The sequence below is a fragment of the Grammomys surdaster genome, unplaced genomic scaffold (assembly GCF_004785775.1).
Source record: "Grammomys surdaster isolate TR1022 unplaced genomic scaffold, NIH_TR_1.0 232, whole genome shotgun sequence".
In the NCBI taxonomy this organism is placed as follows: domain Eukaryota; kingdom Metazoa; phylum Chordata; class Mammalia; order Rodentia; family Muridae; genus Grammomys; species Grammomys surdaster.
Window position 1 is genome coordinate 453,624 of NW_021604677.1, and position 19,517 is coordinate 473,140.

The following is a 19,517-nucleotide window of genomic DNA, read 5'->3' on the forward strand; positions in this document are numbered from 1 at the left end:
AATGGAGGAAGGATTGAAGGAAGTGAAGGGGGTTACAACACCATAGGAAGAATATCAACCAACCAGATCCCCCTACCCAGAGCTTCCAGGAACTAAATCAACAACCAAACAGTACCCATTAATGGGTCCATGGCTCTAGCTGTTTATGTAGCAGAAGACTACCTTATCTGGCTTCAATGGGAGGGATAGCCCTTGGTCCTGTGGAGGCTAGATGCCCCAACGTAGGGGAATACTAGGGCTGTGAGGCGGGAGTGGGTGGGGGTGGGAGAATCACTGTCATAGAAGGAGGAGGATGGGATAGTGGGGTTTGTGGAGGGGAAGCCAGGAAGGGGGATAATATTTGAAATGTAAATAAAATAACCAATAAAAATAGATAAATAAAAGACTTTTCTTCTTTAGTAAAGTCTGCTTTTCTCCATTCCCTTTGCCCCCTCTGAACCCTATCCCATGTTCCTCTTCTGTCGCTTGCTTTCAAATGCATGACCTCTTTTTCTTTAATTATTGGTCTGTATATTTGTATATATTCCTAAATACATAAATAAAACCTGCTTAGTCTATAGAATGTTACTTGTATGCATGTTTGCTAGGCTGACCATTTATATAGAATAACCAGTTGTGATCTACCATGGGGAAGAAGTTTCTTCTCGTTCAGCTTCCCTAAGTTGACTATGGTTGCGTCATTATGTACTAAATACATTCAGTTTATTACAAGAAAGTTAATTCAGCCAATTTTCTGGGAACAAAATTTCAGATAATTCTATAAATAATGTCAAGAATTACATTGGGTGGGAGAATGAAAAAAAATTAAATAATTTTTAGCATAAAATATGTAATGCATGAATACCTAAACATAGACATTTAAAATTAGATAAGAATTTAGTAGCTAGAAACACTTGCTATGTTTCCTTTAAGAATTCAATATGATGTAAGAAAAGTAGTTCTGAATATACTGATTGTTACTTTCTAAATAATAATCAGAATTCTAAATAAGTATACAGCCAATTCTGAAATCTCACACAAAATGGGGTTTTCATTCATATATTTTGAAACTGATGTCTTGCCTGAAAAATCAAAAGACAAGAAAAGATGCAAATATCTGGAATATACTGTGTTTTAAATAACGCATATATGTCTTTTTTTCATTTGTTTGTTTGTGTATGCATAGGATTTTCTGTGCTAACCAGATTGTCCTTATCTTAATTTCAGAGTTATGCAGGACAATAGTCTTGTGACACTTGCTTAGTTAAACAGTACTCACTTAATATACTGTATGAATCAATTAATAACTCAATTCTAAGACATCAAAGCATTCATTGGTAAAGCAAAGTATATGTATATTTTCTGGGCTGACCATTTGATATGAAATAACCAACTGATATGACCTTCCTGGGGGAAATCTGTTTATCCCACTCTCAGCTTATAAAAATAAAAATATTAGACCAATTTAAAGAAGAACCATTACCAAAACATGTACTATGCACACTGTAGTATCAATAGTGACTGTGTTTACATAGTGCTATATAGGTGATCTTTTTGTACATATGTAGATTTTATTGTCGGAGGGCAGATCCAAACTTTGGCATAGTTTTTTCTTAGTTGACTATAGCTAGGTCAATTTCTAGGATCAAGGTCTCATGAACTTATGACTAAATATGTTCAGTTTATTACAAAATAGTTAATTCAGCCAATACAGCTTATATGAAATAACTAAAAATAAAGCATTGGAAAATACTCTAAAATTTAACATCTTGCCATATAAAATTATTTAAATTATTTTTAAATGTCTCAGTTGATTACTATTTTAAAGTTCATCTTTACTATCATGATGATTTTGGACATTGGTAGAGACTCTGTAAGATTAAAAGTATTGTTTGGTATCTCAGTTTCTTTGCTTAATTCTTCATGTCATAAGTAATAATAACTCAATAAACAGAAATTATAGCTTTTCCCCCTTATACATATCACAAAGAAAGTTGCTTTTTTGAGTTTTTCTACCTCTAGGCTAGACACCTAAAGGCTTTAATAGATGCTTAATTGGGAAATTGTCTTCTAAACCAGAAGACTTTATTGCCTAAGGATTTTGCTAGGGCATCAGTCAATAGTATTCTGTTTTTCTGTCAGGAAAAGTTTAATCTATATTTCTACACTGAACATTTGAAGTCATCATTAAGAAATCTATTAATATTTTATCTATATTTTCCTCTCTCCTTATGTTTCACTCTGAATGTTTTTTATTAGCATCAGAGTTTCTTCTTTCCTAATGGAAATATCATGAGCTATATTACTAATCAAACGCACGTCTTGAATTTAATGACTTAGTTTGCATTTGTTGTGATAAACAGAACATTTTACAGTCAACTCTAACCTTTTCCCTCCAGGCTTGTAAACCTTTAATCACCATGACATGGATCTGAAATGTGGAAACTAATTGATATTCTCAAAAATATGAATTCAAAGGGCAAGCAGAATATGACTTTGAGAAACACAGATTAGCATCTGGGGAAAATAAAGTCTTCTATCCTGAGAAGCATTGTACCTTATCAACAGCCATTAATATTAATAAGCTTGGAAAACAACTTCCTCAAAGTAAATCTACAAATAATTGTATATGTTTCCATCAATATCAGGTGACTAGTAAAACAATATTAGCATCACAGAAAGGTAAATATTGTTTTAAAAATATGATGATAACAAATGCTGTGTTAGTCTACTCTTAAGTGAATCTACAGTACAGAAAGCAATGTCTACTACATAAATGCTAACTATGCCCTCCTACGATAGAATCTACATATATACAAAAAGATCACCTATATAGCACTATGTAAACATAGTCACTATTGATACTACTGTGTGCATAATACATGCCTGGGAAATGGTTCTTCTTTAGATTGGCTTAATGTTATTATTTCACATATATTGGTCTTTTGTCAGTGCATGTGTCTGTGTACCATGTCTATACAGTGTCCTTACAAGCCAGAAATGTGACTCAGAATGCCCTGGAACTAGAGTTACAGATAATTATTCATTGTCATATGGCTGCTAAGAATTTAACTTGAGTCCACTGAACAAACAGCCAATTCTTTTGTCATTTATTTTAGTTAATTGGTTAAAACTTTAATAACAATGAAAGTAGAACAATGTGGAAAAACAATTTGTCTACCACAAATTTAATTTCACTTTAAATTGGATTTGTTTAAAGAAAAGCTAATGAAAATTTATAAAATCAACATTTTTTTTCTAATAAAATGTATGTAGATTAAAGACAATTTCACGTAAATGTCCTTTATAATTTATCAACAACATAAGGGAATCAAGAACTTTCTCAAGTACAGCTAGGTATCTAAAATCTAGAAATCATACTATATAGTTATTAATCACCTTTCTTAGATGCTTCAAAACTGTCATAGAGATTGATCTTCTGAGTATCATAAGTTAAAGTAGTATTGGGTAGCAGAGTCCTGTTTCTGTTGATGGTGTTCACAGCAAATCTGAATGCAAGTTCTTCAGCTCCCATGGGGCCAGATTCCACATATTCAAATATACCACCTAGAAAAGCAAGAGAACAATTATAGCGGTGTTAAAATACAGTTAAAATGTTGTAAATATTATGTGTATAAATAAGAGAGACACACACAGAGGGAAAGAGAGAGAGGGAGAAAGAAGAGGGATGTGTTACATAATAATATTTGTACTTACTTTTTCTATAAAACTTTAGTTATAAGAAACTATAACAAAAACTTTGGAATTTTTGCCAAATTTAATTCTGTTTAAGGGTACTTTTTCCTTTATATTTTATGATTACTTATTTTAAGACGAAACACAAACCACAAAATTATCTGCTCATATTTTATATACTAACACAGAATTTTCAATACTGAATAACGCCAAACTGTAATGCTTACTATTCAGAAGACTGAGTTACATTTGTCTTCCTTAAGTAAAACATCACAAATCTATTTACAATGACAATATATCCATAATGATACAATAGTGATAGTTACATCTTGCCATAGTCAACAAATATAAAATTAGACTTATGGTCCACTTTACAGGAGATAATTCATGATAGATACTATAAACCTAGCCAACTTTCTGTGGCTAGAGAGGTCATAGTCCCAAAAGGCAAACCTTGTATTGCTTATCTTTCTAAGGAAATATAATTTTAACTGTATTATAAATAGTTATGCTTGCATACAAAGATAACTATAACTCTCACTCCCTCCCACCCACCCCGCCAAATTTTTTGTGTAGCAGACAGAGGCTACTAAATAGCACAATATGTGTCCAAAATACAAAGTGTATCTGACTGTTTACAACCCAGTTAGTATATTCACAATACAACACTCACACCTAACTCAGGGAACATTTCAGAAGAAGGTGTAGAAAAATTTTAAGAGGCAAGGGAGCAGAATGCTCACTACCAAATAGTATCTACTAGACTTGACAGGCATCCTGGACCCATGACATTGCAACAACATGATGGCCGAAATCAGACATGCATAATGACAATACCAATTGACATGCCAATTTTGTTGGTGAAATTTTATAAGATCTCTCCCCTAGGTGAATAATTACAGGTAGTCAATAGCTGCTGAAGAAGGGAAAGACAGTTTTCACCAGGATTAAGATCCTGAGATAGGCTATTCAATTCAAAGCATACTCATATGCAGAATTGTTAAAAAATATAATAAGTATTAACATAAATAAAAATGTACCAGAACATGTAAAATTCAGATTTTGTCATTTTTCCTAAATAAAATTTGAACAAAGTAGAATTGCACTTTAATTTTACTCTATGTTCTATTTCAGAAGACATAACAAACATGAACGCTGCAGTTTCAAAACAAAGCTCCTCTAGTATCTGACTTAATGCACTGTAAGTAATTTTGTGTGATTTATAAATGTAGACCCTCAATCTGTTACTCTGCATAAGTAGATTTCCCCACCCCGCAAGCCCACTTCTTCATCCTTGCCCCTGCCTTCCTCTTCTCTGGCACCATTAACATTTCCTTATATGGAATTAGATGTTCGACTGTAATAGAATCTTTTCCTTATTGTTGGCATAGTGAATGGAATAAAAGAGGAAATACCTACACATGAACTCTTCCCAACCTTTGTCACTGAGAAACATGTGCTTTAAACATGAAGAATATTTCTCTTTGTCTCTTTAAATCTACACTATATACTTTCACCACAATCATACACAAATCAAACTTCCCTGAAGGAATCAGTTCAGAGTCGACCACTCGTATCCTCCTTACTGGAAAGATGGAACAGTCTACTTATTCTAAAATAGGACACAAATATGGAATTTTTGTTTGAAATACTGAAATGACCAATATTTGATGACAGTGACTTCAAACTCTTTATCCTTACTTCTCCTTATAAATAATCCAGATATAATATTATTCTCATATATTATCACTTTTTAAATATTTATAGAAATATTTTAAAATATTTGGAATAAGTCATTTTCTACCTTAAGTAAATAAAATAAATAACTAATTTTATTGACTTAATCTCAGATTCTAATACTTATATATTAAAAAAACAAAGCATACACTCAAAATTTTTTCTTGAAAAGGCACCCAACATCATTAACTGTATAAAAAATATAAATAACTCACCACTCTAAGATGTTCAAGTTTTAAAAGGAAGGATCCTACCCCAAAATATGTTATTAAAACATGGAAGAAAATTCAGATTGGTAGCACAAATCCAGGAGTTTATGTACAAGATGAGATTAAATTTGACTTATTTAAGCATTGATAAAGTTACCTTATAACAGACTAACATCATAATAGAAAAATAATCACTATAATAGATGTTGTAAAAGTACTTGAAAACTGTGCTTGTTAATTTTAGAAAATTAGAAGGAGAAGAGAAATAGTGATGTTTTCTTAAGGCCGAGCCACAGAACAGTTTTATATTTCAAAGAAATTCCATCATGGTCACAAAATGAAAAGAATAGATACAATAGTTACTTTAATTTTTATCTTATTTCACTATATAAGATACTTAAATATTTTTAGTCAGTAATATCATATAAAATTTAAAAATTATAGAAATGTATCACCAACATTCATGTGCCAAATAAATACTAATTTGATGTTGGTTTTGGTTCTGTACCTGATGGTATATTTAAAATTTTGAATTCTTATTCATTCCCTGACATTGTCATGAAAGGTGAAAGTAGAATTTTTTTAAAGGATATATACAAATCTAGGATATCAATTACTCCTTTTTAGATACTACTTGTACAGCCACACATGTACTTCTTAAGTAATATAATCATCATAAAGTCAATGTTAGTTGGAATACATCAAAAAAAAAAAAGCAAAGAGCTACCAGTTATACAGATGGGCTTGGTTCTTGGTTGTACCTTTGCGACATTAAGTATGGACTATACAGATTTGTTCAGCTAGAAAGCAGGGATTTTTTTCTTAAATCAATTCTTTTTTAATTTCAGTAGATGAACAAACAAGATAGAGTCTACAGGTATCTGAAATGTTGAAGGTACAGAGATGATGTAGTGAGACTGTCAGCCTTGGCTATTCTCTGTGTTAAAGGATCTTAGATGTGGAAAGGAGAGCTGAATGAGCACAATTGGGAGAATAACTAACACAAACAATCATGAATAGTTGTAGCATAGGAAAAATCATGGACACACAAACAGTCTTTTTGATTCTGATCATGGTAAGAATAAAGACCTGAAATTATGATAAGAACTGAAAAAAGACAAAATAATGAAAGAAATTCCATAAAAGTGTGATATTAATTGGCAACTATGACAAAAGATCTATTTCCTTGATGTTAACTAGCTAAAGAAGAAGTAGAAAAAAGGAAGTTTTGTATTTTGTCAATAGCCTTATCTGTTTTCTAGAGAATGCCGTTTAGAATGTTCTTTGCTAGATCTGGAGACATATCAGTACACAGGAGACAGAAACAAAGTTCTTTGTTGTTTGTGTTGGCTTTGTGTTTTGCTTTCTTTTGTGAATTTGAGGCTATCTTGATCTATAGAGTTCCAGGTGAGTTGAGGCTATACAAAGAGACCATATCAATAACAACAACAATCAGGGTTACATCATGAGACCCTTTCAATAATAGGAAATAATGCTACTAAATAATAATGAAAGCAATCTCCTTACCTGATCATTGAGTTTTTGGGTTCTTGTTACTATACAGGAGAAACACTGTGGAATTTAAGATTTTTTTCTCCTCTAGGCTGTGATTCTGTTCCTGCTTTAATTACATGTTTTCTTCTTCCTTATATTTATTTCTTTGATTCATTTTATTTTAAATCAAATTGTTAGGCACTAGATAACCACAGAGTGGCCACAGAAGTCTTAAATATGTGAATAACTATAGAAAAGATAAATATGTTGTACAATTTCAATTAACTCTAACTAAAAACAATAGTCTTCATGTCTTAGGAATTGTATAATGTAGACTTTAGATATGTGAAGTAAACATCCTCAGAATTTTTAAAACAAAAATAAAAGTTTTTATGTTCTAGCAGCATTAGAGAAAGATAAAATAATTGTTTCAGCATTGTCACACACACACACACACACACACACACACACACACATATATATATATATATATATATATATATATATATATATATATATATATTTAAGACTAAGATCATAATAGTATAGGATAGAGAATTAATAAAGAAAACAAGCCTGCTTTGTCTAAAGAAGAAAACAATAGGAACTCAGAAGACAGTCAAAGACACAGATATTTAAAATGGGAGAAAACTAGTGTGGAGAGTGAACTAAGAATGATAGAGAATTAAAACATGAAGCTGCCATCTAGAAAGCTAGAAAATAATGAACCAATCAAAGAAAATTGGAATATCAAAACTAAAAAAACTAAGATAAGAATATATAAACAATAAAACTTTGAATACAAATAAAGGATATCGAAAAGAAATAGTGAACAACTAGAAACTTGATTGGAAAAATTAATGAAATATCAAATTTTTTAAAAGACTGATCATCAAGAAGTGAAAAACTATAATATAAAATGTCAAAGAAGCATGAAAATGAAAATTCCTAAATTAAATGTGATATCTTTGGTTGGTTTTAAGACATCTACTCAAGTCCTTTCTTCATTATCAACCAGGCTTTTTTCCAATGATTTGTTTACCACATGAACAAAGATTTTTTTTTATTATGTATGTTTTTCTCAACCTCTTTTATGTATGTTTAGTAGTTTTTAAAGACCACTTTCCACAGAGATTTTTTTCACATATGCTCTAGAAAATGAGACTAGGGAAATATTTTGGTGTGAGGGTTAAGGAATGCTAGAAATAAGTTGACTTGTATTTCACACTGTATTTTATATATTTACTAACAACTGTCATGAAGACTCATATAATTTTTTTTCTTTAAATGTTTACTGGATTTCATTAATATAGCCATTAAGTCCTGAAATTATCTGAATTGGAAGAATATCTATTATTGCTTTAATTTCCTCACTCATTACTAGCCTGGTCAGAATTTTCTGTTTCTTCACAACTCAGGTTGTATATTTCTAGAAAATTAACCATTTGTATTAAATCTCCAATTTGCTAGTGATGTCCATTCATAGTAATCTCAAAGGAAGGCAGACAAATTGACAGAAGATGTATAAAATTCCTCAAATATATAATTATATAAAGATGTTCACCAATAAACAAGAAATACATATTAAAAGCATACTGCTCCACATTCTCACACCTACTTAAATGACAACCAATAAATAGAAATGATGATGCTACAGTTACAGAAGGAAACGGTTGTAATTTCAATAAATGTTCATGGAGGAGGTACAGTGGCTCAGTCACTAAAAGTGCTTACTTTATAAACCAGGAGAACTTAGGTCAATCCCCAGACTCACATATAAGAGAATCAACTTGAAAGAGTTGTCCTCTGGCTCTATGTATGTTTCATGGCACAAACACACACATAGGGTCATAAATACACCATACACATTCACAAATAATAGATGAAATAATATTTAAACATCAAATTAAGTATACAGTCAAGTTGAAAGTGAAGCTATAATCTTGCTGAAACAAAAGAATAGATTAAAATGGTAATTGCTTTTACAAGATAAAAAGAATAAAAACTTGGCAATATTAACACTAGTCAAATAAAGGATTACATATTTATATGTGTATGTATATATATCAGAGAAAAAATTAGCTTTATTGACAGAAAGCAGTGGTAAAGCAAATATGCTACATGTTGACAACCAGACAAGCATAACTTTTCTTTTTTTTAATTCTAGTTTTATTTTTTTCTTGGATATTTTATTAATTTACATTTCATAGTCGCCCCCTTTCCCCATTTCCCCTCCCTAGAACTAACCTATCCCATCCCCTCTCCTCCTTTTTTCTTCTGTACCATTTTAATTACATGCAAGTATTAAGGTCTGTTCTAGGTTGAGGACCACCTTTTTAAGGAGCATCAGATGGACAGTAAACAATAATATGTGATCAACATCATGATTGTTGGGACACTGAAAAATAAAATCAGGTTCAATAATTTTTTATTCAACAAAATATCCAGCTAAAATGAAAAAAAGGAGAACATGGAAAATATTATTTTAAAAATCTTTTTTATAATCTTCTAAAAAAGAACATACAGCTTTGTGAACTAGCAAATTTCTTTTTGAAATATATAACCAGAGAAGTCGAATCATCATCAGACAAATGTGTACATCACTGTTCGGAGAACTGTGTAATATAGGCATACTTGCAGACTTTCATGCAACACAAGATAGATGTTATAAACAAAACATTAAGTTGAAGAGGCCAGGCATGAATGGTTGGTGATATATAATTCCATTTTTTTAATGTTAAAAGAAATGCTGGTGATAGAAGGAAATTGTGGTAGAAAGAATCCACATCAGACCTGTTTATTCATCTGTAATGTATTAATGTAAAGAATGACATGAAATTGAAGGGATAAATATTCCCTTCATGACAAATAAAGAAAAATTTGTAATATTAATTCTCTAAGGAAGAAACAGTTGTTTTATTCTAAAATTATATTTCTGACTTACAAATTGCTATTAAAAATTGATTTAGTCAATATTCTCAATGTTTTATTGCTGTGAAAAGGGACCATGCTTTTCTTTTAAGTAACTTAACATTTATTTATACATTGAAAAATAGTATTTATGTGTGACATATGGCTTCTTTAAATGTTTCTAAAACTAGGCTTATCCATTTAACAATGATACATCAGAACTCTGTGTAATATTTCATAATCATGCAGTTCATAAAGAGAGAAATAACGATAGAGTTCACAGATCATAATTAGTATATAAACTCTAGCTATATAGAACTGATCTTGAAGCTGCTTCTTAGTAATCTATAATTGTGTTCATGCTGGACTAATACAAGCATTCTTCCAGTTTCAGATATTTGGGATTCTAGTGTCACTTATTTTCACAGTCTTTACTCTTTACAGGATCCAGACAATGGGATCCTGCCCTTCTGTGCTTATTTTAGATTTCTCACATAGAATAATGTAATCTAATATAAATCATTCTCAACACTTTTTCCCCCTTTGGTTTGTTTCTGTGAATTAAAAACAGGATGTTATATTTTTATAGCCTCTATTTCAAATAAGAAAATACCTCCAGTTGTGTTTTCCAGGCTTATATTAAAAGCTAATCGGTCCCAACATTCTATCATAGCTTGTTGAGGAAGAAGGAAAGACTCCTGGGAGAATGACATAGTTTCACCGCTCTGTTTCACAGACGCGGAAGATCAAACGGAAAGAGGTTCCTGGCTTACACAGAACAAACAATGCTGAAACTTTTCCCATAAGATTCTGACTCAAAATCATCATTGCTCAATACTAAAATGTAAGACTTATTAATCAATTGCTGAAACCTTGCCAATGCTTTTCTTCAGCAGATCAATATTAACTACTACAGATGATTGCCTGACTCATAAAACTATGATGGATGTGACAGCCAACAAAACCTCTAACCCCTTAGACTTTCAGGAGGTCCCATCTGAATGTAGATACAATCACTGCATTATAGACTTTTAATTTAATATGATAGTCAATGTTCTGAATCACAAATTACCCATCGTTCTCCCAGAATATGTATTAGTTTTCTTAGTAAAGTATTATATGAAAACTACTTTCCATGCCCAATGGAATAGGGGTCTCATCATTTGTAATTTTGTAAAATAATTATTGGAAAGAAAAAATGTTATCTGTCTTTAATTTTTTTAAACTGTGTATTGTTAAACTGAATGCATATATAATTATTTGTTTTTTAATTATAATTTATCACATGATTTCACATTTTCTTTTATTCTCTCCAAACTCTCCCATATATAACCTATGTTCTTTTTAGAAATTCATAGTGTCTTTCTTATTACTTTAATATATATCTATGTATATACATAGACATTTCTAAATATAGTAACATGCTCATGTTACTGTAAGTTATACTATATGCTACTATGTTATATGTTATACTATATGTTACTATATGTTATACTCATGTTACTATATGTTATATGTTATATGTTATACTATGTGTTACTCATATGTGGGTTTTACAGGTTGACTGTTTAGTATGGGATAACCAATTGGTGAGTTCTTCCTGTAGAAAGACTATTTCTCTTGTTCTCAGCATTCCTTTCATTCCCTATAGATCATTATGAGGGGTTGAAGCCTTCCAGGCTTTCCTCATTCACTTCAGCATAATCATTGGTATAGAATCTAAATAGTTTAGATGTAAATGACATTAGATAAGTAATTTTTCTCCTCAAAAAATAATTATAATTAGATATAGAAAGATATATGATAGATAAATGCTACATACATAGATGATAGATAGATAGATTGATAGATAGATAGACAGATAGACAGATAGACAGATAGATAGATAGATGACAGATAGATAAGAGATAGAAGATTAAATATACTGTTCCTACAAATTCCTTACTGAAAGCATTCAGGTATAACATGTCATAAAATCAAAGTTAGAAGAATGTTAACTATAACCTAGAGTATATGAGAATGTATTTTATTTAATTTCCTGCAAGTTCAAGCTTTCATTATAAAGGTCTGGAATAGAGAAGGAAAAGAGCAAGAGCTAAAATGTTTATACTTATTTTACAATGATATATTGGAAGGATCTTCCAAATTATCATTAATTGACCTGCAAGTGTATATATGCTATAATTTTATGTTGTTGTTATTGCATGTGAAATTATTACACACAAGCAAAAATTCTCTTTCCTCCCTCTTTGTATAGTTCGATTGAAACTTAATGTTTCTTGCACTAATATGTCCAGGAAAGGCAAACTTCCTGTCATTCTGAAGCCATCCCTCCTCACCTCTCTGGAGAACTCTGGTTTAAAAATAAAAAAGCTCTCATGGTGTGCTTTCTTGTATGTTCAACTCATTTGTCGACACAATACATACTTACACATGGTTTTTACTTGATCATAAAATCTTTTAAAAGAAATTTCATTTTCCAATCGTATTTCCTTATTTACATCCAAACTTTTGAATGTTTTGGTTCTCATATAAGCTTTCTGATTCTTCAGTTTCTTATATGTTTTCCTCAAATCAATCCACAGATAAGTGGAGTATTCTAAATGGGTTCAAGCAATGCAAATTATAATAGGGTTTTTCATTTGCCTAGTAGTACATATAAGGTTAGTTTTTGATAATAGAATAAACTCTAGATATATATAAATCTAATATAGAATTATAGAAAATGAGCAATATTTGATGTACTGGATTTTTTGTTTTACATTTTTATATGTGATCCTGATTAGTATAATCTTTTTAGAGCTGATATAATTTCTTAATTGAAACTATTCAGATTTTCATTTTTTATAAACTGTTGCTACCAACTGTATAAACTGAGGACATGACCACTCTACGATATCATTGAAGAAAAGGTTTTTACTGTAGATATAAAGAGCAGTATAACCAGAGGCATCTGAAAGTGTCCAGAGCATGGGAAAAAGTATTACAGTAAACATGACCAGTAAAATGAGCCAGGCATAGGGGCATGTTGTAGGGGGAGGTTAGAGGGACACCAAGAGGGAGGTAACAAAGAGAGCACTGTGGAGCCCAAAGGCTGCACTACCTCGACCACATTAAGGAAGCTCGCAGAGGGCAATCTTTGCTATTGCAAGAGGATTTCATTGGTCCAGTGCACTGGGGCTGCTCACTCACTCAGGAGAAGTGGCAGTGAAGCTTATATACAGTTTGAGGAGAGCAGTTTTTTAGTGATAAAATGGTCAGTGGGCATTGGTGGGATATGGGAGACCCTCTAATGGGGAGTTATCTGCTGCCAGATGGCTCCATCTGTCTGATAACCTGTGGTTTTTCTTGGAACTGTGTATCTTCACCCTTCTTGGCAAGGAAGCTATCCTGTGTTCTTTCTTGAGACTGTGTGTCCTCACCCTCCTGGGTAGGGAGGGGGTCAGGGAGTAATTTTCCATTGACATGGACTTTACATGACATTGACTTTACAAGCACCAAGGGAAAACATGCCCTACACTAACTTGTTTACCTATAAAGTCCTAACTCAAGTTACTACAGCTGCATGGACCACTCTATTTCCTCTTTCTGTATTCAAGTGAAGTCTAAATCTTCTATGCCCAAACCAGTGACAAACTGTTTAGCAAGAGAGCATTATAGTCGAAGCCTGAGATCATCTCTTTCTGAATACTCCAAGGCTTCCCACTTGACACTCTAGCTGATGCAAGGTTCTATTGTATGGTGGTTTGAATAGGAATGGCCCCTTAGGCTCATAGCTTTGAAAGTTTGGTCACCAGGAACTTGTTGGTGTGTGGCCTTGTTGGAATAGGTATGGCATTCTTGGAGAATGTTACTTGGCTTTTAGGTTTCAGAAGCTCAAGCCAGGCCCAGGATTTCTATCTGCTGCCTGTGGATCCTGATATAGAACCTTTTAGCTACTTTTCTAGCATCTTGTCTGCCTGAATACTGCTACACTATGACCATGATGATAATGGACTAAGCATATGAAATTGTAAAGCAGCCAAAATTAAGTATTTTATTTCATAAGAATTGCTATGGTCATGTTTTCTCTTTACAACAATAAAACCATAAGACATATTAATCACACTAATGGCATTAGGTTTCCATCATATCTTCAGTAGCAATACTGTAAATCTTTCAGATACTTGACTAAATTCAACTGCACTCTTTCATATGTAGTAATGTATCTCTCCTAAATTTCCCAAATTGCTATGCTACTACGGCTATTGAATCTTATTTCTATATACTACAGCCAATGTTTCTAAAGGGGATTTTTGAATTAACCATTCAATGCTGCTTAACATTAACCTTAAGATTCTTCATAATTTATCCCCAGATTCTTTTCTTGCCTGAGTCCCACAATGAAATAAAACCACTTACCACTCTCCTTTTCTTACAAAAAAAATGCTGTCTTAGCTGGCAGTGTCTCACCCTTAGAATACCAGTCTGTATTACACTTCTTATCTTTTTTAACATAAATTTTGTCTCAAACTTTAACTTTCCTAATCTTTTTCTATTCAAATCATACATTTTTTATTTCTTTGTACCCTGCTTGTTTTTTTCTCTGTCTCTTCTTCCTCCTTATCCTCGTCCTCTTCTTCCTCATCTTCCTCCTCTTCTTCCTCTTCTTCCTCCTCTTCTTCTTTCTCCTCATCCTCCTTCATTGTAGACCTGCATAAGAGTGTTCACTAATAACCAGGTTATAGGATCAATATCAAGCTCTCTTGCATTCTTCTCTGCCAATAAAATTGTTCCAAATGTTTGAAATTTAACCTCAGGCACATTTTAAGACAAAAGTAAAAAGCAGTCCACAGCTAAGTGTGCATAGAATTTACAATTATAGGTAAACTTAATAATGGCTCCTATTGGCAACTACTATTTAGAAGCAAGCTGATAAGTGTTATGCAGAACAAAGATTTATGTGGCACAGAGCAGAAGAATCTTTTTAAAATACAATTTAAGTATTAATCAGACTTAAAGAATCCTGAAATTCTGAAGAGTATCAATATGTATGCTACCATTTATAAAACTACTTTCTACTCTCCATAAAGCCCACTTATTATGCTTATTATATATTTGCACAGTTCCAGTCTTATCAAATAACTTCCTTTTTGTAACCATTGTTCTTTTTAATACTCTTTGTGGACAGGGAAGATAATCTTTGAATTCCTAGATTTCACTTTATATCAGCCTTACAGTGTATATTTAGTAAGTGTTTGAACAATAATCCCCTCAAGCTGAGGTAGTAATTAGTGTGTTCAATGTATCAACAAAATAAAATGAGAGAATTTTATAGTTGAAATTAGCATAACTTAAGAGAAATATTGGATTAATATATTAAATGACAATAGGAGGCTCAAATGGTTACTAATGTGGGTTGCAAAAATCTAGAACACAACTCACTGAAGCACTTTGTACATTGCAATATTAGCAGTGGTTGCTATAATGAAGAAACTCTGTAGAATAGAATACAAAATTTCTAATCTAATTTAGTAAAAGTATATTTTAAAAATCTTATTTTTCACTACTCTCAGCATATAATAATACATATTATTATTTCCTGGGAAATGGATATAAACTGAAAGACTTCAAGGTAGTTGTTTGGAGGTATATAGAAGAAAACTTAATAAAAACAATGATTGTCCAAATTATTATTAATGTTATCCTTTCTAAAACATCTACTTCTAAAATGCTTTGTAGGAATATTAACTAGATAATAAGACTAAATAATAGATATTTAACACAGAAATAGTGTACATGCATGTGAATCTTCATGCAAAACAAGTGCTTAACCAAAGTCTTTCATGTAGTCCAGAATCTAAAGAAATCATAAATATCTATTCAAGTGAGAGAAAAAGAAAGGAAAAGCTAAAGGTCTACATTTGTCAAAGAAAGCAGTATGTTTGTTAAAGGATTTCTATTGACTTTGTAAAGATACAGCATAAATGCAGTGTCTTATAATTATATGACATTACTTGAGGGATTTGTGGGTTCTTTACAGATAATAAGACCACACATAATTGTACAAGCAATAAATAAACACACACACACACACACACACAGAGAGAGAGAGAGAGAGAGAGAGAGAGAGAGAGAGAGAGAGAGAGAGAGAGATTTACAAAACAGATTTTTAATAAAAACAACAATACTTCAAACTTCTCATGAGAATTGAACTGTAAGTTGTAAGATATGAACTTAAAAATGTTTACTTTATGTATATGAGTGTTTTGCCTAAACACATGATGTCTATATATCACTTGTGTGGTTGATGTCTATGGTGGCCAAAAGAGGGCATGAACTAGAGTTACAGGTGCTATTGTGCCACCATATGGGTAACGGGGATAGAAACCTGGTCCTTAAGAATGACAGCCAATGCTTGCAACTAGTGAGCTCTGTCTCTAGTGCCTCAAGTGAGCTTTTACAAACATTTCTTCTAACACCCATTTATGATATTTACAAGAATGTAGACCTTTATGCATTGATTCTATTTTAATACTATAGCTCTTTGCAGAATATCACACAGTAGGTACTTAATCATTATTTCTTATGTTAACATAATTTTATTAATTTTGGACAATCAAAAAATAGGTTTTGCAAAAGAAAATATTTGAATAAAAATTCTACTGACAGAAAGGTGAACTTTAATTCAAGTAGTATTAAACACCTGTACACAAATATGATCATTATGCAATTATTTTAAAAGCTAAAATAAAACTCAATATAAATATACATATATCTGTGTGTTGTTATGTGTAACATGTTAATTTGCTAAAGAACAGTACACAATCATTAAAATACTTAGATGTCCATCTATTGTCATGGAAATTGTTCAGGACATATTGTTGATAAAACAGTATATGGATGACACAGTATGCAAAAATAAAGCCTTGGAGTTAGTATTCTCTCCTCATAGTCTAGATTAGTCATTCTGTCATTCTGCTCACAAGCCTAGGAAATTACTTAATTTTGTCTATTTTGCTTTACTTCTGGAGAAAATGCTATTGGAAAATGTTATTGGAATCACTGACACTGTCTTCATAGAATTGTAAAGACTGAGAAATTTTCATTAAATTCTAGTTATTCCATTTTATCTTAATACATTTACTTTTATGGAAAAATGAATATGAAATGAATAAACATATATAGAAATATTCCTTAAATAATATAAACTATAGCCATCATGTCCAATTAAGAAACAATGCTATTCCCTTTAGTTCCTTGCCTGCACAGGAAAGATCTTTTGACGTGACCTTAAAATTCATTTTCATGTGCTTGTTTTGCATTTATTTTAAAATAGTTTTGTCAATTAAAACTGACAATTTGTTTCCAACTTAAAAAGTTTACTGGGAATCACAGTTTACTGGGAAGATAAATGTGACTTATGATTAAATCCCCAGCACTTAAGTGGTGACATCAGGAATATCAGGGAGAGTTTGTTGCTAGTTAAGACTATACAGTACCCTTTGGGAGAAAAATGCTTAGACAGAATTAAAAGGAAGAAAATTTTTAATCAGAAAAATATATCCAAATGTTGATTCAACTATTCACTATAGGAATTAATTACATAAGCTTCCTAAAACAATCTCTTGAAGGTTAAACCTAAAGATAATTTACTTTTACAGTGACATTTGTGGACAGGCAAATATAATTTTATGTTTGCATCCCAGAGTATATGAATAATTTGTTTACCAAAATTGTCTCCTATGTGCTCTGTGATTCCCAGTAAACTTTTTAGGTTGGAAACAAATTGTCAGTTTTAATTGAAAAAATATTTTAAAATAAATGCAAAACAGAAAATGAAAATGAATTTTAAGGTCATGTCAAAAGTTCTTTCCTGTGCAGGCAAGGAACTAAAGGGAATGGTACCTTCCTAACAATTCTCCTGAATAAGCAATCTTTATATAGTGAAGAGACATTTGCAACAATCACAAAAACTGGTGGAATTTTTCTTTTAGGGTGAGATTGGAGCCATCTACAATATGTCAAGGCTACCAGGTAGCATTCTGGAGGTGGCCCACCACTTTTGCATGGCTTATAATTGGTGAGCTCTATGAGGCAAGGTCCCAAAGAGACTTCATCCCAGGATTGCTTCTTGCAACTAATATGCCTTTTCTGCTATTATTAAGTATATAAAACAATCACTAGGTATTAGCCCACCTTGTTGAGTAGATTTCTGCAGATCAACGAAGATGTACTATTTTTAGTGATGTGATATGTACATTCCTATAAGATCTTATAAGAATTTCCTAACATTATACTAGTACTTATTAAGCTCTTTATAATAGGCCTGCTATTATAGCCCTCTCTGTTATGAAAACTGCAATTAGAACTCTGCCAGTCTCCATGTGTAAGGAGTTAATTGTTTCTGAGAGAGAATGCAGGCATTCACAAATTAGAAGAGAATCCAAGAGGTTAAAACAAATTAACCTAAGGTCTTAAAAGAGGACTTACAATTTATTGTAAGTGCAAGGACAGAAGATCAAATATTGACTGGGTTTATTTATACAAAACTTCAATGATAACTTAGTCATAAAATTATGTTTTTTAACTCTCCATGAATTTGTGAATCTGATTACATAAAATTAATGTTTAGTCAGATAATTACTCTTAATAAAAACATGTGAAAAACCTCTGTTGTAAACTTCTTATTCAATTTATGGTTTGAAATTATCTTTAAACTTTTAGTGAACTTTTGTTTAAAAAGAATGCTTGGAAAAATGATGTGATATATTTCCCTAAAATGGTACAAAAAGCTAGGAATAATTATATTACATAGCATTATTACATCAGAGGAGGAGAGAGCAAGGTTATGAGGAGGAAGGAGGACAGTAGAGTATAGTAAATTTGAAATTGAAAGGGAGCTTAGAAATTAAGAGAGCAATATGCAGAATACAGAGAGAAAGCAAGACAAAGAACCAACAGAGAAAGCAGAAGGAGCAGGCAGGTTTCTCCTTATCATGGGGTGAAACAGTTTTATTTTTAACAGCAAGGCAGGCTTAGTCTTATTAAAGAGGACAAAGGGGATTTTTTGTTTTGTTTTGTTTTTTACAGACTTGGGTTTAATTCATTTAACAATAAAAGGGTAGAGACCTTTTCTTTTCCTATGTACTTAAAACTATAGCTCATTTTTCATCCAGAATGAGTGAGTTCTTTCTGCACTGGCACATGGGCTTTTGCTCCATATACATATGTAGTGTGTGTGTGTGTGTGTGTGTGTGTGTGTGTGTGTGTGTACTTATATTAGTATGAGATAAATAGCTGAGTCTAACTAGAATGCATGAAGGTGTATGAATATGTATGCATGAGTTTGTATATGAATGTATGTGAGTTTATGCATGTTTACTCGTGTAAAAGTTTTTCTTTCTGTGAGTGACCCTCTTCTCCAATAACAGTTTATTGCTCCAAACCTCTCTCCCACCTGAAGAGTGAGAGGAAAGGCTTCTGGGCAAGAGGGAAATAAGCCCTAGCAAT

The 19,517-nt window shown here is 31.8% G+C and overlaps 1 protein-coding gene across 2 annotated transcripts in view; it reads right to left on the bottom strand.

Moving 5' to 3' along the window:
- Positions 1–19,517, bottom strand: part of Grik2 (glutamate ionotropic receptor kainate type subunit 2) — a 657,422-nt gene that overhangs the window by 434,709 nt on the left and 203,196 nt on the right. For both annotated transcript variants that reach the window (XM_028773628.1, XM_028773629.1), the window contains exon 2: positions 3,379–3,546. In XM_028773628.1, the coding sequence (XP_028629461.1) occupies positions 3,379–3,546 (168 nt within the window). The remainder of the gene's footprint in view (positions 1–3,378; positions 3,547–19,517) is intronic.